This window comes from Rousettus aegyptiacus, unplaced genomic scaffold (assembly GCF_014176215.1).
Source record: "Rousettus aegyptiacus isolate mRouAeg1 unplaced genomic scaffold, mRouAeg1.p scaffold_m13_p_13, whole genome shotgun sequence".
In the NCBI taxonomy this organism is placed as follows: Eukaryota; Metazoa; Chordata; class Mammalia; order Chiroptera; family Pteropodidae; genus Rousettus; species Rousettus aegyptiacus.
The window spans coordinates 71,083,777-71,103,812 of NW_023416288.1; the positions used below are offsets into that span (position 1 = coordinate 71,083,777).

Genomic DNA, 20,036 nt, shown 5'->3' on the forward strand with positions numbered 1-20,036 from the left:
CTATGCGGGCAACAAGTGATTAAGACTGTATAGCTCACAAGAGAGGGTCTAAGAATTGGAGACATACAACAGGAGTTGTGTGAATTGTTTATTATCTGTCTTCCAGAAGCAACACACTTAATTGCTGGAACTACTATGAATTTAGAAAAAGTGGAAAGGCCACTTCTAACAGCTATACCTAATTCACTCACATGACTTAGATTTCATGGACTCAAACAATTGAGAAACAAGCAACACTACAAAAACGTCCCACCCGCTTCAACAGATACTGGAAAAGAAACAAAGCATGGTGATTTTATAGCCCACGCCACACTTTAGAAAAGCAGCTTCAGAGTGTTGTTCCATGATTTTAGTTTTTATTTTATCTGGGCATGAAGCCACTAATAAAAGCCACAAAAGTAACTGTAGCTAGAACAAGTGACTAGAAAGATAGGGGGAATAACTTCCCTCTAAAATGGCTGTATCCTCATTCCTAGAACATACAATCTCCCAAGACTAAGTCAAGAAGAAACAGGAAATGTGAACCGACCAATTACCACCAATGAAATAGAATCAGCAATAAAAAACCTCCCAAAAAACAAAAGCTCTGGACCAGATGGCTTCATAGGCAAATTTTACCAAACATTCAAAAAAGAATTAAATCTATTCTTCTCAAACTATTCCAAAAAATTCAAGAAGGAAGGCTCCCTAATTCCTTTTATGAGGCCACCATTACTTTGATTCCAAAACCAGCCAAAGACGTTGCAAAAAAAGAAAACTATAGGCTGAAAGTTCTTATGAACATTGATGCAAAAATCCTCTACAAAATATTAGCAAATCGAATTCAGTAATACATTAAAAATATCATACACCATGATCAAGTTGTATTTATTCTTGGGATACAAGGTGGGTAAAATATCTGCAAACTAATTAATGTGATATACCACATAACATTGAAAGATAAAAACCATATGATCATATCAATAGATGCAGGAAAAGCGTTCGACAAAATCCAGCATCCATTTATGATAAAAACTCTCAGCAAAGTGGGAATAGAGGGAACATACCTCAGCTAATAAAGGCCAAATATGATAAACCTACAGCTAACATCATATTCAATGAGGAAAGGCTAAAAGCATTTTCCTTAAGATCAGAAACAAGACAAGGATGCCAGGAACAAGACAAGGAAGAATTCCCACTTTCACCACTCCTCTTCAACACTGTATTGGAAGTCTTAGCCACAGCCATAAGAAAAGAAAGAGAAATAAAAGGCATCTGAATTGGAAAGGAAGAAGTAAAACTCTTGTTATTTGCCGATGACATGATACTATAGAGAACCCTAAAGATTCCACCAAAAATAGTTATAACTGATCAATGAATTCAGTAAAGTAGCAGGTTACAAAATAAATATTCAGAAGTCAGTGACATTTTTATACCCAATGCTAAACTTTCAGAAAGAGGAATTAAGAAAACAATCCCATTTACATTGCATCGAAAACCATACCTGGGAATCAAATTAACCAAGGAGGTAAAAGACCTGTTCTCAGAAAATTATGTCATTGAAAAAATAAATCGAAGAAGATACAAATAAATGGAAGCATATACCATGTTCATGGGTAGGAAGAATCAACATCATGAAAATGGTCATACTACCCAAAGCAATCTATAGATTCAATGCAATGGAGCTAGAACAAATAATCCTAAACTTTATATGGAACCATAAAAGACCCCAAATAGTCATGGCAATCTTGAGAGAGAACAAAGTTGGAGGTATAACACTACCTGGTATCAAACTAAACTACAAGGCACCAGTAATCAAAACAGCATGGTACTGGCATAAAAAACAGATGCATCAATTAATGGAACAGAATAGAGAGCCCAGAAATAAATCCACACCTATACACTCACTTAATATATGACAAAGGAGATAAAAATATACAATGGGGTAAAGAGAGTCTCTTCAATAAATGATTCTGGGAAAAACTGAACAGATACATGCAAAAAAGAAAGAAAAAAAAAGAAAAGAAAAGAAAGAAAGAAAGAAAGAGAAAGAGATAAAGAAAGAGAAAGAGAGAAAGAAAGAGATAAAGAAAGAGAAAGAGAGAAAGAAAGAGAAAGAAAGAGAAAGAGAGAAAGAAAGAGAGAAAGAGAGAAACTGGACCACTTTCTCACACCATATACAAGAATAGACTCAAAATGGATTAAAAACTTAAATGTAAGACCCAAAACCATAATACTTCTAGAAGAAAACATAGGCAATAAACTTTCTCATATTACTAACAGTAATTTCTTTTCAGATATATCTCCCTGGGCAAGGGAAATAAAAGAAAAAATAAACACATGGGACTACATTAAACTAAAAAGTTTTTGTACAGCAAAGGAAACTCAACAAAACAAAAGACAAGCAACTGATTGGGAGAAGATATTCACTAATGATACACCTGAGAAGGGGTTAATATCCAAAATATAGAAAGAACTCATGTGACTCAACGACAACAAAAAAACAAACAATCCAATTAAAAAATGGGCAGAAGACCTGAACAAATACTTCTTAAAAGAGGAAATATAGATAGCTAATAGACATATGAAAAGATGCTCAAGATCACTAGTCATCAAAGAAATGCAAATTAAAACCACAATGAGATAGCACCTCACATCTGTTGGAATGGCTGTTATCAATAAATCAAAGAACAACAAGTGCTGGTGAGGACGCAGAGAAAAGGTAACTCTCATACATTGTTGTTGGGACAAGCGGGAGGGATGTTGGGGGGCTGGGAGAATGAGGTGAAGGCTCAATAGAGTACAAATTAGTAGCTGATACAGGGATGGGAGCACAGCATAGGGAATGTAGTTAGCATTAATATATCGGCTAGATGGCAAACCAGAGGAGAGAGGGAGCAATTAGGGGGATCGTTTTATAAACTACATAAATGTCTAACCAATGTACTGTATACTTGAAACTAATTTAAAAAATAAATAGATTAAAATTTTTTAAAAAAAGAAAAGGATAGCTGTGTCCTGTATGAGTTAACTTTCTGGAGCACTTTACAAACAAGAAAGACAGGCAATACTATTGCTCTCTAATTTTGATTTTTATTTCCATTGGCAATAAGAAATATATTTGAAACCAAGAAAATAAGGAAGAGGGGAAATGGATTGGCCTTAACATTTTACGGTAGAAATGCTGCTGGGTTATTGGCTGGCATTTGTAAAGGCTTACAGAGAAAAATTTGTGTGACTGTCAGAAACTTGCCACTATTACTGTTATTTTAGACAATTACATGCTAGAGAGCAGAGCAGAAAAGTAGTTTCAAGTTAGTACAGTGGTAGCTAAGAGGGAAAGAAGGAAAATAATTTCTGCCTCTTCATTTTTCTAAGGTAGGAATAAAACATATTTCACATGAGTGAAATAAAGATATCACCCACATGATATGTTAATTTAAATTTCCTGGTATTTGTTTTATAACTATCCCATTTATTTGATATCTCCTCCCCTTTCAAGAACTCTGAATCCCTTACTGAAGCTCTTTGTTCACCTGGTTTGTCAGGACACCTTCACTAGGACCCAAAGTAAACTCTCTAATGGGCTTCACCATCCTTTGGCAATGAAATACCCACATCCTTGCCAAGCCATGGTTTTCATTCTGAAATTAACTCAACATCTGGAATCAAAGCTGCTTGATTTTTCTCATAGTGAAAAGTGTTTCTTGTAGTGTAGAGATGACATTTCTCTCGTGGGGACAGAAATCATCTGGGAAGCTCTGGGTTGTGGAGTCGGGGACCTGTTAGGTATAAGCCACCACAAGTGAAGCACATGCTAGACTCTCATGCCCTTCAACATCCAAATGACTTAATGATCCCTCATTATGTGCACAAAATGTTTGACTACTCATTAAATCCTCTCTGACACCTACTTTCCTGTAACTGCCTTGAGACAACTTTTGCCAGAGTTAAAAAAAAAAATGTAGTAGAATTCTACCCAAAATTGTTTATTTGAGGATGTTTATTTATGTTTATTTTGCTGCCAGATAGAATTACGATAGAGCTTGGTGGTGACCTTGGAAACGTTCTAAGATGAAGATGATTAAAAACTAATACTCCAGGGGTAACACTGAAATGTGATGCATTAGGAAGACAAAAGATATTTTAAATTCAGTTGCAATAAAGTTGGTCTCTAGGGTTCTACTTGGAATAATATAACCAGACAAATGATGGGTCAAATCCAGAACTTTTCTCATTTATCTCAACTTCCTCTTCACTCTAATTTGATTATGTTCTCTGCTGTTATACTGTTATACTACTGTGACTCTTGATTATTTCTCAGGATTCAAAGAGCAGCATGGCGCTAGATTCAAAATTCCCAGCTGCAGATGATTTTCCATCTTCAAATTCTATATGGCATTTGGTTTTTGGTGACATTTTACCCCTTTTTAAAATCTTCCATTGTTATTACTTCATCCTCTAAAAAATAAATTGCAAATTATAGCATTAAAAGGTAAATTTAGTATCTTCTTTATTTCTTCTTCCATTGCAAGAAAAAGTGCATGTAGACACATTCAATTTTGTTCCTGAGATTGTGGAGCAATGCAAATGCTATTTTTCCTTTCCTTGGAGCCTGGATATTACTGAGAGGGACACTGAAAGTGAAACTCCTAAGAGGGACAGGGGAGGAGAGCAGTGGCTTAACCCTCATCTCCACTGCGAATCTCAGAAAAAAAGGAGCATGACAGAGGTAGAGAATAGAGATAGCCATTGGGTCATTTGCCAAGGAAATAAGATTCTGCTGAAAGAGCCTTACTGTAAATCCCCTTTGCCTTGATTTAATCTTTACATTTTTTTTTTTTACATAAGCAACAGATAGGTAAATAGGGGTCCACAAAGTACCCTACGTTGCTTTTTTTCCCTCGACAGTAAAAGACCCAATAATGAATCACTGAATCATTAACTGATGCTGATAGCACTTTAGGAGTTCAAAATGGTCACCTTTGCAATCAGATCATTAAAAATAGAAATCATAACACAATTCATGATCGTGTAGTGAAAATCATTTTTACAGGCACTTAAGAATTATCGTGACCTCAAAATGTCACGATCTCTTGCTTCCATATGCACTTTAGGAAAATGAACTTTAAAGGAAACATCAGCCAGATTCTCTTCCTTCTGAACTCTGCAGGAGCTCTCACTAGATAAGCCACTGAATAATAAGGTGGCTCTTGATTTTTAAAAGAACTGTCCTATTCTCATGATTTGGTACCGCATTTTTTGGTTTTGTACCAATACCAACAAAGTGCCAGGTCACACTGAAGAAAACTTAATAACTTCTTTGAAATAAAACCTGACCTCCATTCCCAAGAAATCTCAAATACATTAAAATGGTTTAATATAAATTATATATGTGAGTCTCCCTACAATCTAGGTTTATTTTTCCTCCCATGTGCTCCTTTCTCTCCTATACTTCTTCTACCTGAACTGTTACCACAAATTGTCTCTTGTCTGCCAATCCTGACTCCAAACACACTAGACTATAATCTCCGCAAGGGCAAACATCATACAGATTTGCTTTTACTACTGCATTCCCAGTACCCACCACAGAGCACAGCACATAATTTAATGATTATTTTTTAAATCATTAAATTAATGTTACCACATAACACTTTGTTTGCTAGTTTATTCCCTTCATAAGACTAACTTCTGGTGGACAGTGTAGGTATATCTCCATTGTCCTGTGCAGTGCTTGGAACAGTGTAAAAACTGAACAAATTAATGTGTTAACTAATAATTACTCAAACAGGATGTGTTTAAAACATATGTTAGGGCACTGATACCATTGCAAATAGGTGTAGCTCAACTATGACTCCTGGTCAAATGTACTAAGAGCCAAAAAAAAAAAAAAAGTCAAAACATTTTTGAAATCTGTGGTAAGTGCAATGAAAATGTGAGGGTGTCTATACTTGTTCAGGGGCCATCCTTTCATAACATCGATGTCCCTTTCTGAGTCACGACTTAAAGCCAGCAATACTAAAACTTCTAACCAAGATTCTTTCATTCTCCTCAACAAAATATTTTCATTTTTAATACCCTTTATTACCAAACCATTCTTCCCAATGTGAGACCTTCATTTGATTTGTTCTTAGTGCAGATGACCAACATTTTATAAATGGAAAGTCATTCTTCAGTCTACTCAAGAGCAAACGGTCCTTTTTATTTTGACCCTTCTCGACAGTTCCCATATCATGTCACTTGACATACTCTGCATTGTCTCCATGTTATTTATGTATCACTACAGATGAGGTACACATGGCTTTTAAAAGGTTTCATAAATTAGTATAATCCTTTGCATGCATTATACTTCACAGTTTCAAATGGTTTCCATATATGACTCTGCTCCTGAAGACTATTACTATTATGTGAATTGTGTTTCCTTTGAAGAGATATATTCGAATCCAAACCCCCACAACCTCAGAATGTAACCTTATTTGGTGATGGGATCTTTACAGGGTTGATCAAGTTAAAATAAGTACATTAGAGTGGGCCCTAACCCAATATGACTGCTGTTTTTATTTTTAAAAAAAGGGGGGTGGGGGGAATTTGGACACAGAGACAGGCACACTGGGAGGATGTGAAGATGAAGGCAGAGGCCAAAGTGAGACCTCTTCAAGTCAAAGAACACCAAAGACAGCCAGCACATCGGCAAAGCTGGGGGAAAGGATTCTCCCACACAGCCTCAGAAGAAAACAAACCTGCTGACACCTTGATCTGGGACTTCTTGCCTTCGTTTAGTGCCCACCATGTAAGAAACCTTCCCCTGGCATCTCTTTGCATATATTTAAACATATCACAATCAGTCACTGATTATTTCCCCCTGTGTAAGTGAGCTTGTCGCTACAGACACTCATGGGCCAAGCTCAGTTAACAGCCTATCGTGTTTCTGGCATACCTGTTCACACAAGGTTTCATCCCGGCATAACAGAGAGTTGTATAATCCCCAGAAAATAGCAAGCCATGTGTGATATTATCACTGTTTTACAATACCTTACCATGCTTGCTCAACAATCAGGTGACAGTGATTATAAGACTTACCATCAATAACAGCCTTTCTAAAATGAAATGTTATATTAACTATACACAGTTTTCAAGAAAATTTTCAATATTATATACCTATTCATACAATTACCTACCACTTTATTCTTTAGTATCATAATTAAAGTTTTATTCTAAGCCTTCTCCATGTTCAGGTCAAAAATATGCTTTGGAATCATTCTTGGCTATTCACAGCTATGAATTGCAGTGACAAGCTGTATCCTTAACACCGTCGCCTACAGGACAGGCAATATAATTTCAAAGCATAGCGAAGCACTGAGCTTGGGCAACTTCTCCTTTAATTATAGTGCTCGGTATGCCAGACAAATTTCAGACTAAATATTAACATTTTCTTTTAAAACTAGATCACAGAGTAATCTTTCTCAAAAATTTCAAGCAAGAAACTAAATTTAATTTAAAAAGTAAACCTCATGGGATACAACCAATGCAAATAATTCAGCTCAGGTCACAGGAACATATGCTGTCTATGTATCGCTAAATCCCGTATTACAATGTATCCCTGGGTCTGAGAGCTGACAAGTTTTGTTGGCAGCAATTTCAGAAACTTAACATTGTGAAAAATGCAAGTATAAAGGACCAAGAAAAAATGCACACATATGTTATATAATCATTTCAGTCCTGACTTTGGGGTAGGAGGCTACCTATATCTTTGTATTAATAGAAGGGTTATTGTCTTTTATTGTCACTTTTATTTGTACATATTGCAGTTCCATGGAAGATTTCATTTGGAAATTAGGATTCACTGATAAAAGTATTGTTTGTAAAAAAATTATAAAAACCACAGCACTGGGAAAATCCAAGACAAATACACAGAATGTCAAACATAAAGTTGAAGAACCATCCATCTGTCAAGTGACTCTCTGCCTCATCCTTCAGCCTTAAAAGAATTAGAGTAAAAATAGATGACATGAATGATGAATTGGTGATCGATGATCAAAGAGGGTGGGTGGTGGTGAGAGGAACACGAAAGGGGCTGAATGCAGCAGAGGGGGTGAATTTAGTAAGGTAAGAAGGATGGACGCACAAACTCAACAGAAAGCCTGGCTCAGTAGGTCTGAGGAAACAGTGAAGGGTCATGGCTGGTATGTGATGGAACAAATAAGAGTAAGAAGTGCAGTCTGGGTTAAGTTTTGTGCAACTGAGCTGTTTCTATTGAGATGTTTGGCTACTGGCATGCTTTTGAATTCTCTGAATAAACTGATTTACGTAAATATGTAATGTCTAACTGTATTAATGATTTGATCCGAGTAAGCTCCACAATCTAATTAATCCATGGGAGATTTGCTTTGTACACTTTCATTCACAGTAGATATATACAAGCTATATGTTGATATTTATGGATAGAAGAGAGTAACCCTATTAGGTATGAGGTGAAAGCTGGATAGAAAAGAGCCAGTATGAGTTTTTAGAAGCCAACCCTACCCTTGAGTTGAAAAGTAGTTCTTTTGGTAACATCAGCCTACTTATCACTTTATTGAAAAAATGTATCCAGAGGCCTAAGTGAAAAAATAAATTAAAAATTCCTTCTTTTAAAACACTAAATTGTGGCGCATATATTTAGGGAGAAATTTTGGAAATAGTCATTTTAATAATCTGGCTTTAAAATAAACAGTCAGGCAACCTGAATATTCACATGAGATTTGAAAAGAACAATATTTCAGGGGGAAAAGCCTATCTGTAGCAAATTTAGCTATCGTTGATCTTCTGAAGAAAAATAATAGTGTACTATCTTAAGCTGGAATTTTCCTAGTAAGTCCCGTGAACTACATAAGAAAGCAAAAGAAACAAATTTTCCTATTGATTTTATACTTCAGAACACATAGTAAAACAACTAATATATTTATTCAAAACTAGGCATATTAAGCAGAATACCAAATGGAAATTTTTTTAATGCCACATTTATAAGGAAATTTTTACATTTCCATCAAAAATTAAATTTTAGAAGGATAGCCATAAACTGAATTAGTCAAGTTTTATTGAATTCGACAAGTGTATTTTAAAGGCCTACTATGCACCAGTCAGTCACTTGGACAGGTGCTAGATACCAAAAGATGGGTAAGAGGTATCAAAAGTTGTGTATGCAAAAAAAGAGAAAAAAAGACGTTATCAATAGATTCCTGTAAATCAAAAACAATTCTGAGAAATTATCTAACAGTTGTTAAGCTATTGCAGTATTTTTCTCCTCTCAGTTACTGAATACAATAAAGTTAATTATACATGAGCCTTGAAAAGTTTTTCTAGGTCTTTATTTTAAACTTATTTTATAGCTACATATTTTGAAGCTTATCACAATATACTTTTATTAAAAATATCTTGTGATGTGTGAAAATTACATGAATTTCATATTTCAGTGCTCATAAATAAAGTTTTTTTGGAACAAAGCCAGCCCCATTGTTTGCATATCAAATGGCTACTTTCCCACAATGTCACAGACCACATTGCCTATAATATTGAAAATATTTAATGCCTAGCTTTTTATAGAAAAAGTTTGCCGATCCCTAATTTAAAGTATAGCAAGGGATTTGGGTTGAAAAAGTAAAGCGTTGTTGTTGTTGTTGTTGTTGTTGTTGTTGTTTTATCTTCCAGAGTTCATACAGATGTTTAAAATAAATAAAATATGCAAAAAGAATTTCCTATGCACTGTCTCTAGAACTGAAGTCTCTAATTCCAGCCAGAAGGGGCTTCATTTTCTTGTTGCTCCCATGACCAATACTGGGGTCCAAAGTCTGGCCTTCGAATCTCCTTTAAACACAGTGTTAGCACCTCAAAGAGTATGCCTATTACGCTTAATTTTCACATACTGGTCTGACTGGTACCAGATGAAATTCTTAGGTCCCTTTTTGAAGAACTTCACTAAGCATTTGTGGGGGAGGGGGGAGGGAGCGGGAAAGTGTGAAGTTGAGTAGAAGATGACTGCGTCTCTCTCTGTAAGCAGTGCTAAGAAAGGACGCTCTGTGAGTTTTACCACAGTGGTCCCCCACCTTTGGCCACCAGTGCTCCTATGAGAATCTAATGCCCGATGATCTGAAGTAGAGCTGAGGCAGTGATGCTAGTGCTGGACAGCAACTGCAAAAACAGATGAAGTTTTGCTCACTTGCCGCTGCTCACCTGCTGTGCAGCCCAGTTCCCAAAAGGCCACAGACTGATACCGGTTGGGGACCCCTGTAATTTAAAAGACTCAACGTTTTAAAATTAAACGATGATGCATAATCTTTTTGAGGATAATAAGAATCTTTTTCAAGGCACATAAAAATATTTCATGATATAAGTGTACTTTTATTTACTCCATCACTGCAGATAAAAGAAGCCCCAGCAGATTTTCATATCTATTTCTTGAATGCCTACGATCATAGAACTCAGATGTGTAAAAACCACAGTTTAAAAGAGTGAAGTTATTAGTGTGGTGGAAGCACTTCGGATATCAGCTGGTGGGTTTGTAGGGTTTGTAGGGGACAGTAGTAGGAAGTTTCTAAGTAGAATTTCTAAGCAGAATTTAACCAGCGCTGTCCCTGGAGTACAGCTGCTTGTTCCAGACACACTCTCGGGTGACTCTGTTCCACAATAATGCCAAACAGGTAGGCACTATAAATTCTTCCCTAGATGTCACCCTGGACTTTACAGAAGACTGTGAGGGATGTATTTATGATTCTGCCACCTCACACATCCTAATATCTCTTCCCTAAGACCAAGCTCTAGATCGCTTTCATATTTTTTTCAAATAACCATATCACCTGCCATTGAGCCACACGTATCATTTCCTTTTTTATTTTAAAGAGAAGCAGAGGGAGTGCACAGGACTTCGCCCACACCCCAAGCCTTCTCCAACTGAATCTCCTCGCTCAGAAAGCATTACCACTACCAAGCCAGCAAATCTAGACATTGTCCTGATTCTCTCTCCTCTTCTTCACCTTCCCTATCGAACTCCCAAACCTGTCAATTTTACCTTCTGTCTTTTAAATTCATCTCTTTTTCTCTGTCCCCACTGCCATTCTTTCAGTTCATCATTTCTTTTGCAAAACTGCAACAACTTTGAACTAGTCATGTCGCTCCCCTGCTTGAAATCTATGGCTTTTCACTTGCAAATGAAGCTCAGGAAGACCCTATGATCTGGTCCCTTACTAGAGTGTCAGACTTGTCTCCCCCAAAACTCGGTCACACATCTTATGCTCCAGTCACAGGGAGCTTCTCTGAAATCTTTCACAGTGCCATGCTCACTTATTGTCAGTCCTACACACAGTCTGCTGCTTCTATATGTAAATGTTTCCTAACCCATCCACACCATCTTTAGATAATCTCTCTGTGTCAACTTAAGAGTCACTCCTCCAGAAAGCCTCACTCAACCAGCCTTAGACTGGATGAGATGCCCTGTGGAGTGTTTCTATAAGCCCTTGAGATGTTGGATTTCAGAAAATTCATTCTACGAAGGCAGCATCAATTTTTTCTTGTGCTCCTCAACCTTCTTAATGCCTCACATGGAACACAGGTGGTAAATAAATGAATTTAGTATATCTTGAATCATGACCTACTGCTCTGACTCAGCTCCTTATATCGAAGTAAAGCCTAGTTTCAGGGCTGAGAATCCACTGAACTTAGCAGAAACCTTCAAACCATGTCTTTACCCCACGAGCAAGGAATTAGCAAACAGTCTTTCCCACTATGGTTAACATCTGGCCATAAAGGGACACAAGAAAAATGTGATGAAATAAATGCTCTAAGTATTTAAAATCTGTCCACAGTCCTGCTTACTCCGATCTCTTTTAATCAGAAAGATGCTGCCTTACAAGGCTGTGAACGCCATTGATCTACAATATCCATAAGCCTGTATAGTCGATCACCATGGAATTATCATCATCACAAAGAAATCATCATCATCACAAAGAAATGTGTATTAAATCATTAAATGCAGGCGTCTTGAAATGGTCTGAATACTAAACAAGTTATAGAAGGCCCTGACATCCAGGGCTTTACAATTTGAAAGTTACTGATGTTAAAAGACAGTAAAAAACTAATGGAGCTGCACAGAGAATAGCTAACTTGACAAGCCTTGCAACCTGGATACAGCTGTGAAAACAAATCTTTCAGAGCTCTATAAGAATATATTCACTTTCTACATCGAGCAAGCTAATTGAATTTTTACAGATTTCTTGCTAAAAGAAGCTTAAACTCTTTGCTGACACAAAGCTCCATAGTAAAGCTACTTAGTAATGCTAATTTCACTCTCAAACAACCACAAGGTAAATTCTTAGGAGCTGAGAAGTACCTGAAAGAGTAATGTTTTGCTCCGTGATAATGCACTTAACACATTTGTAAATTCGCCCTCAGGCAGGGTCCTCAAACAACCAGGCCTCTGTCATAATCTGTTGTCCCCTCTTGACCTCATTGCATTGCAGGGATTTGTGCTAGGGAAGTGCCCTACACAGATGCGTCAGGAATCAGTGGAATCAAAATTGCCCAAATTGCTGCTGAGTCACAGAGGTGTTTTTAAATTTTGATGAACAACATATAGCAGCATGCTAAATGGCTAACACCCTTCCCTGGTGGTTTTGCAATCCCATACTTATACAGTAACTCTATCACACTGAAATTACAGGTTCTTGTGAAACAACACTAACAATAATAATACATTTTAGAGTGGTGCCATTTCAGGGCCTTTTAAACAACTTTCAACATTGATGCATTGAATATTATCACACTAAGTCCTATTTCCTCCCTTAAAACATAAATGGAAAACTAGAAAATCATGATTTCCCTAGTGTAACAATTGGCGCTGAGGGATATTTTAATTGTCACATCAAACATAAAATATTAATGAAGCAGTTAAGAAAAAGACTCCACCGCTCCCTGTAGCAAGAAAAGGAATTTTAATGCTATACCATAGGCTATTTGTGATAAGTATACACAAATACTCATAGTCAAGTAATAAATTGAACTAGCATGTAAAAGCTATTAGAATAAACTTTGAAACCAAGGAGAATTTTTTTAACTAGTAAAATTAACTGAAACTTAATTATATAAACATGTTTTATATTTTAAAATGTTTAATTACAATTTTAGTCATATCATGCAAAGGAGGTACTTTTGGAACTCTGAGAGTTAAACCAACCAAAATTGACACATATTCAAATTTGAAAAATCTGCACAGTATGATAACGAAACATGACCAGCAAAAGGCGATGGATAGAAAGAAATATTAAATGACTGGTATAGGGTGGCAACATTTGTCAATGTTCAGGCAACACTGTCCAAGACAGAGGGGCCCTTGTCCCAAAAGTGGCCTCCAATTCCTAAGCGAGGCAAAGCCAAGAGAGGGCATGGAAACCCTGGGCTGTCCTCAGGGCATTTTCTCACTGCCTGCCTAAATGGTCTCATGGTATTCAAGTACCCTTAGCAGCTGTACGCTCACTATAAATCGTGCATCTTATGTTCGTCTTTTGTTTTATGCATCTATTTCTTTTTATTTGGATAGTTTAAGCCTTGTCTGAGAGAAAAACCTGTGTATTGATTGGGACAGGTCTTTATTTAATTGGCCAACAGTCTCCCTTGGCAACATTTCTATGAATACCCCCAATGAACTGCAAAACTATTTATGACTGTCACGATTTAAGATTTCCTCATGCCTTGCAAACATGTAAATAAAATGTAAATATAAAATCATCGTGATGAATTTTTTACACTATGCCATCATTTCCATAACCGTATAAGTGTGATCCTCTTCAAAACTATCATCTTTACAGGTGTTTCATTATAAACTTATAATTGTGCTTCTGTTGCTCAAAGCAATTGTTTCTCTTCTTTAGGAAATGTCTCTAAAGTTTGCAATACATGTTTTGAATGACAATATCTAAACTTAATAGCACTTGGCTATTAACAAAGCGAATTATAATGAAAATATACTTCCAGGATGCATTTAATTTTGAGATACTGTCAAAAGTCGTTTTGAAGCAAGTCCCAGTGGCCAGTCTTGGGTAATAAGACTTTTAATCTAAAGCAAGCTACTATAAGATAAAGTAATAAACTACTATAGGAGAAAAAAATGTATATACTGTTTTTAAAGGTAATTCCATAACAAGAATCCAAAGATACTTTGATCAAAGGTAGAATGTTTAGAATAAGAGTTTGATTTTCATTGTTAGCTATTTTGACCCACCACACCTATTCCGATGTATAAATTCTAGCATATTTGTTTTAAAACCACTCATTACTTTGTGTCTAATAATTACAAAAGTATCTTACATTATCTTATTAACCTGAGATTTAACAACATGCTATTCTTGCCGAATTTCCACCTAATATTAGATCCTAACATTGTTTACTCCTTGGTCTTACCTGATATTTATCTATGGACTTTATTGGGGCCCCTGTACCTAGTCTTGAAAGGGGTTCTGTGGAGCTCTAATAACTCCTCAAGTGTAGATCTAGATTTCTGTTATAGAGACCATAAGCAAAATCCAAGCTGTGTCATCTGACACGTGATTTGATACACAATCTCACAACTAAACAGAATACAGGAAATTCAGAGCCTGAGAGAAAAGACAGAACAACCTTAAAGGTTATCAGAAAATGAGATAGTCACAAAATTATATTCAATGAAGATGAACTGAGTAGATTTATATAAACAAGGTATATGGTATTGTAAAGAATTATAAAAATATGGTAGTTGAAGATGATCATCATCATTGTGATCATAATGATGAAGATATTATAATAATAGCACCTAACATTTATGGGCTAAACACTTTACATGCATCAATCTGTTAATCTATTAATCTTAACAGATTAACTCCTATGACATAAATCCTAGTAGTCTCCAAGTTTTAAAGGTCAAGCAACACAAACACAGAGATGTTATGGGACTTACTTCAGTTCACACAGCTACCAAGTAGCAGATCCAGGATTTGAATCAAAACAATCTGAATCCTAAGCGTAACACTCATGATCGCTGTCTAATTCAATGCAGAAAATAAGTTTCTTACCCTTTCAGAATTACACCCCAGAAGGAAGTTTATAATCACTTGTACTTAAGGTGACTGCCAATTCCTATAAGTAGTAGAAACTTAACTTTTTTAAAATACATCTATTCTTATTATGAAATAATTTGGAGAATAGTAGTATGCTCTTCACAAAGTTAGTAGTCATTAATATATATATACTTTTTACAAATCAACCTGAGAGCATTTTTAAACGATACTAAAATTTATAAGGTGATATGTTGGGGGAAAATAAAGTTTGATAAATCAACAATGACCTCACTTAAATGAGCAATGAGGTAATTTAAAGTTCCTTCGTACTTAGAAGTAGCCATGGAATATTCATTCTTCTGAAAACAGCATTTTTTCAGACTGATTGGTATTTAGGTTCCTCAAAGTGCTCTACTAAAAAGTCTACAATGTATGCCGACGAGCATTCTAATGTTGTAAGTAGTAGGAAAATGCATCAATAGGTAATTCAATTTTTATAGAGGGAGTAACAAAAGGTGCTGAAAACATCAACACAAAGGTAATTCCAAAGAGTAAAGTCCTTCTCTCCTATCCACAGGGAGGAGCTCTCCTTCAACCGCCAATGACTCTCCTTAGTACCTGTGTTCCAGGCTTAAGGCACATGCAAAGAATAAAACAGCAAGACATGAAAGCCGAGTCCCCTCTCCCCCTCCTACACATATGGGCATATTTAAAATGTATTTGGTTTTTCTGATACCTAAGTGTGCTGATTATAAGTCAAGTTATTCCCCATGGGAACTGTACCTATTCATTCACTCATACAAGTAAGTATAACAGGAACAAAGTAGATAAAGTATCCAAAGAACACTTCAAAAATGAAACGCCAAATCCAGTTACGCTTTGCCTAAGGCTAAACTTAGACTTTATTTTTAAAATCTCATTAGATGAAGTTTGCAAGCTTTCATGGCTCATCACATGCAAAGTAGGATTAGGACAATTTATTAAATATCAATTGGATATAACTTCAATGTCTATTCCTATGGCTTCCCATTTCCATGAGAATTCTGACCACCCTTTTAAAATGTATACCTTGCGATTGGCTTTATTTTTAAAGATAAATATTTCAAGGAATTTGCCTTCACTCCTAAAAGAAATAATGGATTTGCAGCAAATATTTGTTAGATTGACTCAGCATTGTAACAATAAATACTTAATTTAAGTAATAATACCCTTAAAAAGTTTAAAATTCAGTCGACAAAAGTTTTCTGAGCACCTACTACATGGAGGCATGGCACTGATAACACGAGTGCCGAGAAGACATCTAAGTTTCCTAGGCACCAAGTGGAGAAAACCAAGGACTAAAGTATTTTTTATTTGCAAGTATATAATTCATAAATTTCTTAGAAAAATCTAAGAAAATAATTGCACAGTAGCACATTTGGGTCTTGAGAACATGACTTTCAGTTGCTGGTTAAGACGTCAATGTTAAGGCTCTCTATCCAAACAATTGACTTCAGTTTATTCTTTTATCTCTTCTTAATGTTTTTTATTTTATCCACAAAATCCACATTCTCTTCCATAACAATGAATGATAGCGCATCTTTCAAAGAACTATTCTCTTTCCCCAAAACCCGGCCCATACACAGGCCCTCCTCTTTCGTCGGCACGTGTCCTTCCAAAGCTCGGCCGGACACCCTCTCACCTGAAAAAAAGTTTGGAGACTACGCCGGCCTTTTCCAGAGGCGACCTCTGCATGGTCTCTGGGGACGCCCGGGTCCCTCCCGGGGCAGGCTGGACTCGAGCTCCTGATGCGAAACGCCCTGCTGTCTCAGTGCCTGCCGCTCGCCCCTTTTTCTTTGACCTGCTATGATGTCATTTGCTTCCAACTCCCCCCACCACCCCTACCCCACAGACCTCCCCTTTCTTCTTACTTCTTTCCCCGCCTCCACTGCCCAGGTTAAACGCCGGGCACTGCCTGGTCCGGCCCCACAGTTGCTCCAGCGGCTTTCTCCACCCCCTCCGCACCCCCGCCCGCACCCGGTCCGCTCCTTCCTCCTCGCCTCCTTCTCCCCCCACCCCGCTCCCTGCCCCGCGCCTCCTTCTCCGGATCCTAACTCCCAGCCTTCTCCCTCGCGCGCGCTCCTTTCTGCTCTGCGTCCTTACCTTCGGCTGCAGCCCAGCCCGCAGGTGTGGGACAGTCGCAGCCGCTCTCCAGGTCCAGCCCCGATGTTCGAGAACAGAGGGAGCCGCAGGCAGGAGCAGAGCCAGCCCCCCACTCCTAGCCCCCACCCGCCAGCTGGACCCTCCCACGCGCCAGGTGCCGCGGCACCCCGGCACGCCGCCGCCAACTTCCCGGTGCATTCCTCCTCCTCCCTTTTTCCGAGATCCTAGCCGGGTTCCTGTTAACGCTCACAAGGTGCATTTTGAAGGGGGAACGACAATTTGTCTCTCTTGTATCAAAATGCAGCCTTACGAAACAGGAAAGTTCCGCGTCAGCGCCCGAAGCCTTCCCGTTAGCGCTCGCTTCGAGTGTCAGAGCGAAGAAAGCAGCTTTGTTAGTTTCAGGCTTAGGCGAGCTCCACGTGTGGCGTAGACCCCCTTGGGTACGTACTTATGGCGGGGGCTGGGGGAATCTTACAAGATGGTAACAGGAGTTATCCCTTTGTCTATTATCCGCCCAGGATTTGTTCGTCGGCTGTCCTAAATTTTTCACCCCGGCTTGCGACTACGATGACCTGTGGAGAGTGTGTGAACTAACACGCCCTCCTATAGATTTCCTAGTCTCGGTCAGCAAAACATCTTGACTAATACGCTGAAAGGAATGCAGACAGTCTTTGAAGCGAAGGTAGCGTGTTAACTCTGACCAGACTCAGATCAACGCCATCTTCAACTCTCCAGGGACGTCTAAGCGATCTCAGGTGTGGGCGCTTTAACTTTTCCGAGTCTTTGCTGCGTGGATTGTGTGCCTGGCTAGTGGTTTTTAAAGAGCTAAGCCTTAAATTCCTGAATCCCCTTGTGGAAAAGCAAGGGCACATTAAGTTTAAATTGAAAAATTCAAATGAAAATAAAAAGTTTGATCTGATTACTTTATTGCCTCTACATCTAAGACAAGAGTTTTTGCTTGTGAATTACTTCATTGTTGACTTGTGGTCACCCAGATATAGTATAAATAAAACGTGCATTTCCTAACAATAGAAAAACAAAACCATGTATTTACCTTGAATGTGTTCAGCAGGTTTTATAGTTCCACTTTGCATTTCGATATCACCCTTTTTTTCTATCTTAAAGTGGTTTTATAAACATTAAAATTTCATCCTAAATTTTAATAGTAAAAATATGAGCAAAGAGACAAACCCAATTACAGAAAGTTGGATACCAGAAAAGAACTGACGTATTTCTTACTTAATGATCCTTCCTTCGAATCCTGTATGTTTTTCTCTTTTCAATAGGACATGCAATGGAGGAAGGGAGCTGTCTTCATTATTGACTTTCCCAGATATGTTATTGAATTTACCCACCCCCACTCTTGCTTGCTTTATAACTGCTAATGTGACCCATCAAATATAATTCATTTTGCAATGAATTGCTAATCAGTTCTTCTTTGTTACCAAAAAGTACATAAAAATAAGAATTAGATTGTAGAAGTTAACCAAGTGATGTGGTTCAAAGAGACCTCTAATATTTGTCAATCAATCTCCTTCCTCTGGAATGAATAAATGAAATAATAATTATTTCTTGAGTTCTTACTATTTGCCAGGCATCATCTCATGTAAACCTTACAACTATATATGTAGGGGTTATTCTTCCCAATTTTCAGTTGAGGAAACAGACAAGAAAAGGTAACTAAATGTCTGTAGTGATAGAGCGAAGATTCGAACTCATGTCTAATTCCAAACCATCACTTCTTTCAGTGCGTAATACTGTCTCTAATAGAATCATCCCTCGTGTGTTTACATACTATCACTTCACTTACACATCAACCCAGCGTTTCTCCTCAGAACTGCTAGACCTATTCTAAAATAAGACAAGAAAGCAGAAAGCTGCAAACCAAGTAGCTACTGGAGTTATTTTTATTAAATGCCATTTAATTATAACATTCCATTTTAAGTGTGTGTACATAGGAAGACCCTAGATTTTTAACATAAAAGATTATGCCCCAAATTTGTTCTAAGCATAAGTAAGACTTCACCATTATCAGAATGTTAACCCTGTGAGCAGACATGAACAAATGAACTAATTGAGACATGATATTCAAGATTTGCGTATAGGCACGTATCTCATGTGGAATTGTAGACTTATGCACCAGGAAGCGTTTGAATATGGCTGAAGGTCATGACTGGAATCCTAAATATGGCTTTAAGATGTCAGGAACAAGAAAGATCAATGGTTCAGATGTGAGTAGAAGATGGTAGTAAGAAACAGTGAAGTTCTTTTCTCCAAGCTGCTCATATATCAGCTCACGAAATTTGATTATAATATTATAACAGCTTATATTTGTTGAGCATTTACCATTCGTGCCAAATGCTATGCCAAATACACAGCATGCTTTGCCTTTTTTAATCTTTATAACACTATCATGGGATAGGTATCTTCTTCACTATCCATATATTGTAGGTAAAGAAACTGAGGTACAAAAAGTTTAGTAATTTTCCCAAGCAAATTGCATAGTAAATATTAACAGAGAAAACTGAGATTTAAACCCAAGCATTTAACCACTCCATATATTTCTCCTACAGAATTTCCCACTAATGTTTTAAGCAGAATTGACCTTAAATATAAAATATTAGGTGGCCATTTGTATGGCATTTTTTATTGTGGTAAATACACATAATATAAAATTTACCATCTTAAACCATTTTTAAGTGTACAGTTCAATAAAAGTCACCCCCCAAGGGAAGAAAAACTATCAAAAAAGAGAAGTACAAAGTCTTGCCAGCTTCATGGATAGGCTGGTTCCGCTTATAAATTTACCCAAGGCTGGAAGGGTAAAAGCAGCCAAGGTTCTCCCAAAGTGATAGC

The 20,036-nt window shown here is 37.3% G+C and overlaps 1 protein-coding gene across 2 annotated transcripts in view; it reads right to left on the minus strand.

The window, feature by feature from the left end:
• The window catches only part of CFTR (CF transmembrane conductance regulator), a 150,655-nt gene extending 133,650 nt beyond the window's left edge, over positions 1–17,005 (minus strand). The window contains exon 1 of one of the 2 annotated variants that reach the window (XM_036230999.1): positions 16,949–17,005. Coding sequence is in view for 1 of the 2 variants with exons in the window: in XM_036230998.1 (XP_036086891.1) it covers positions 16,720–16,772 (53 nt within the window). In the remaining variant the exon portion in view is untranslated. Of the gene's footprint in view, positions 1–16,719; positions 16,904–16,948 lie in introns of those variants that run through there. The other variant, XM_036230998.1, reaches the window with a different exon arrangement.
• Positions 17,006–20,036: the final 3,031 nt, after the last annotated feature.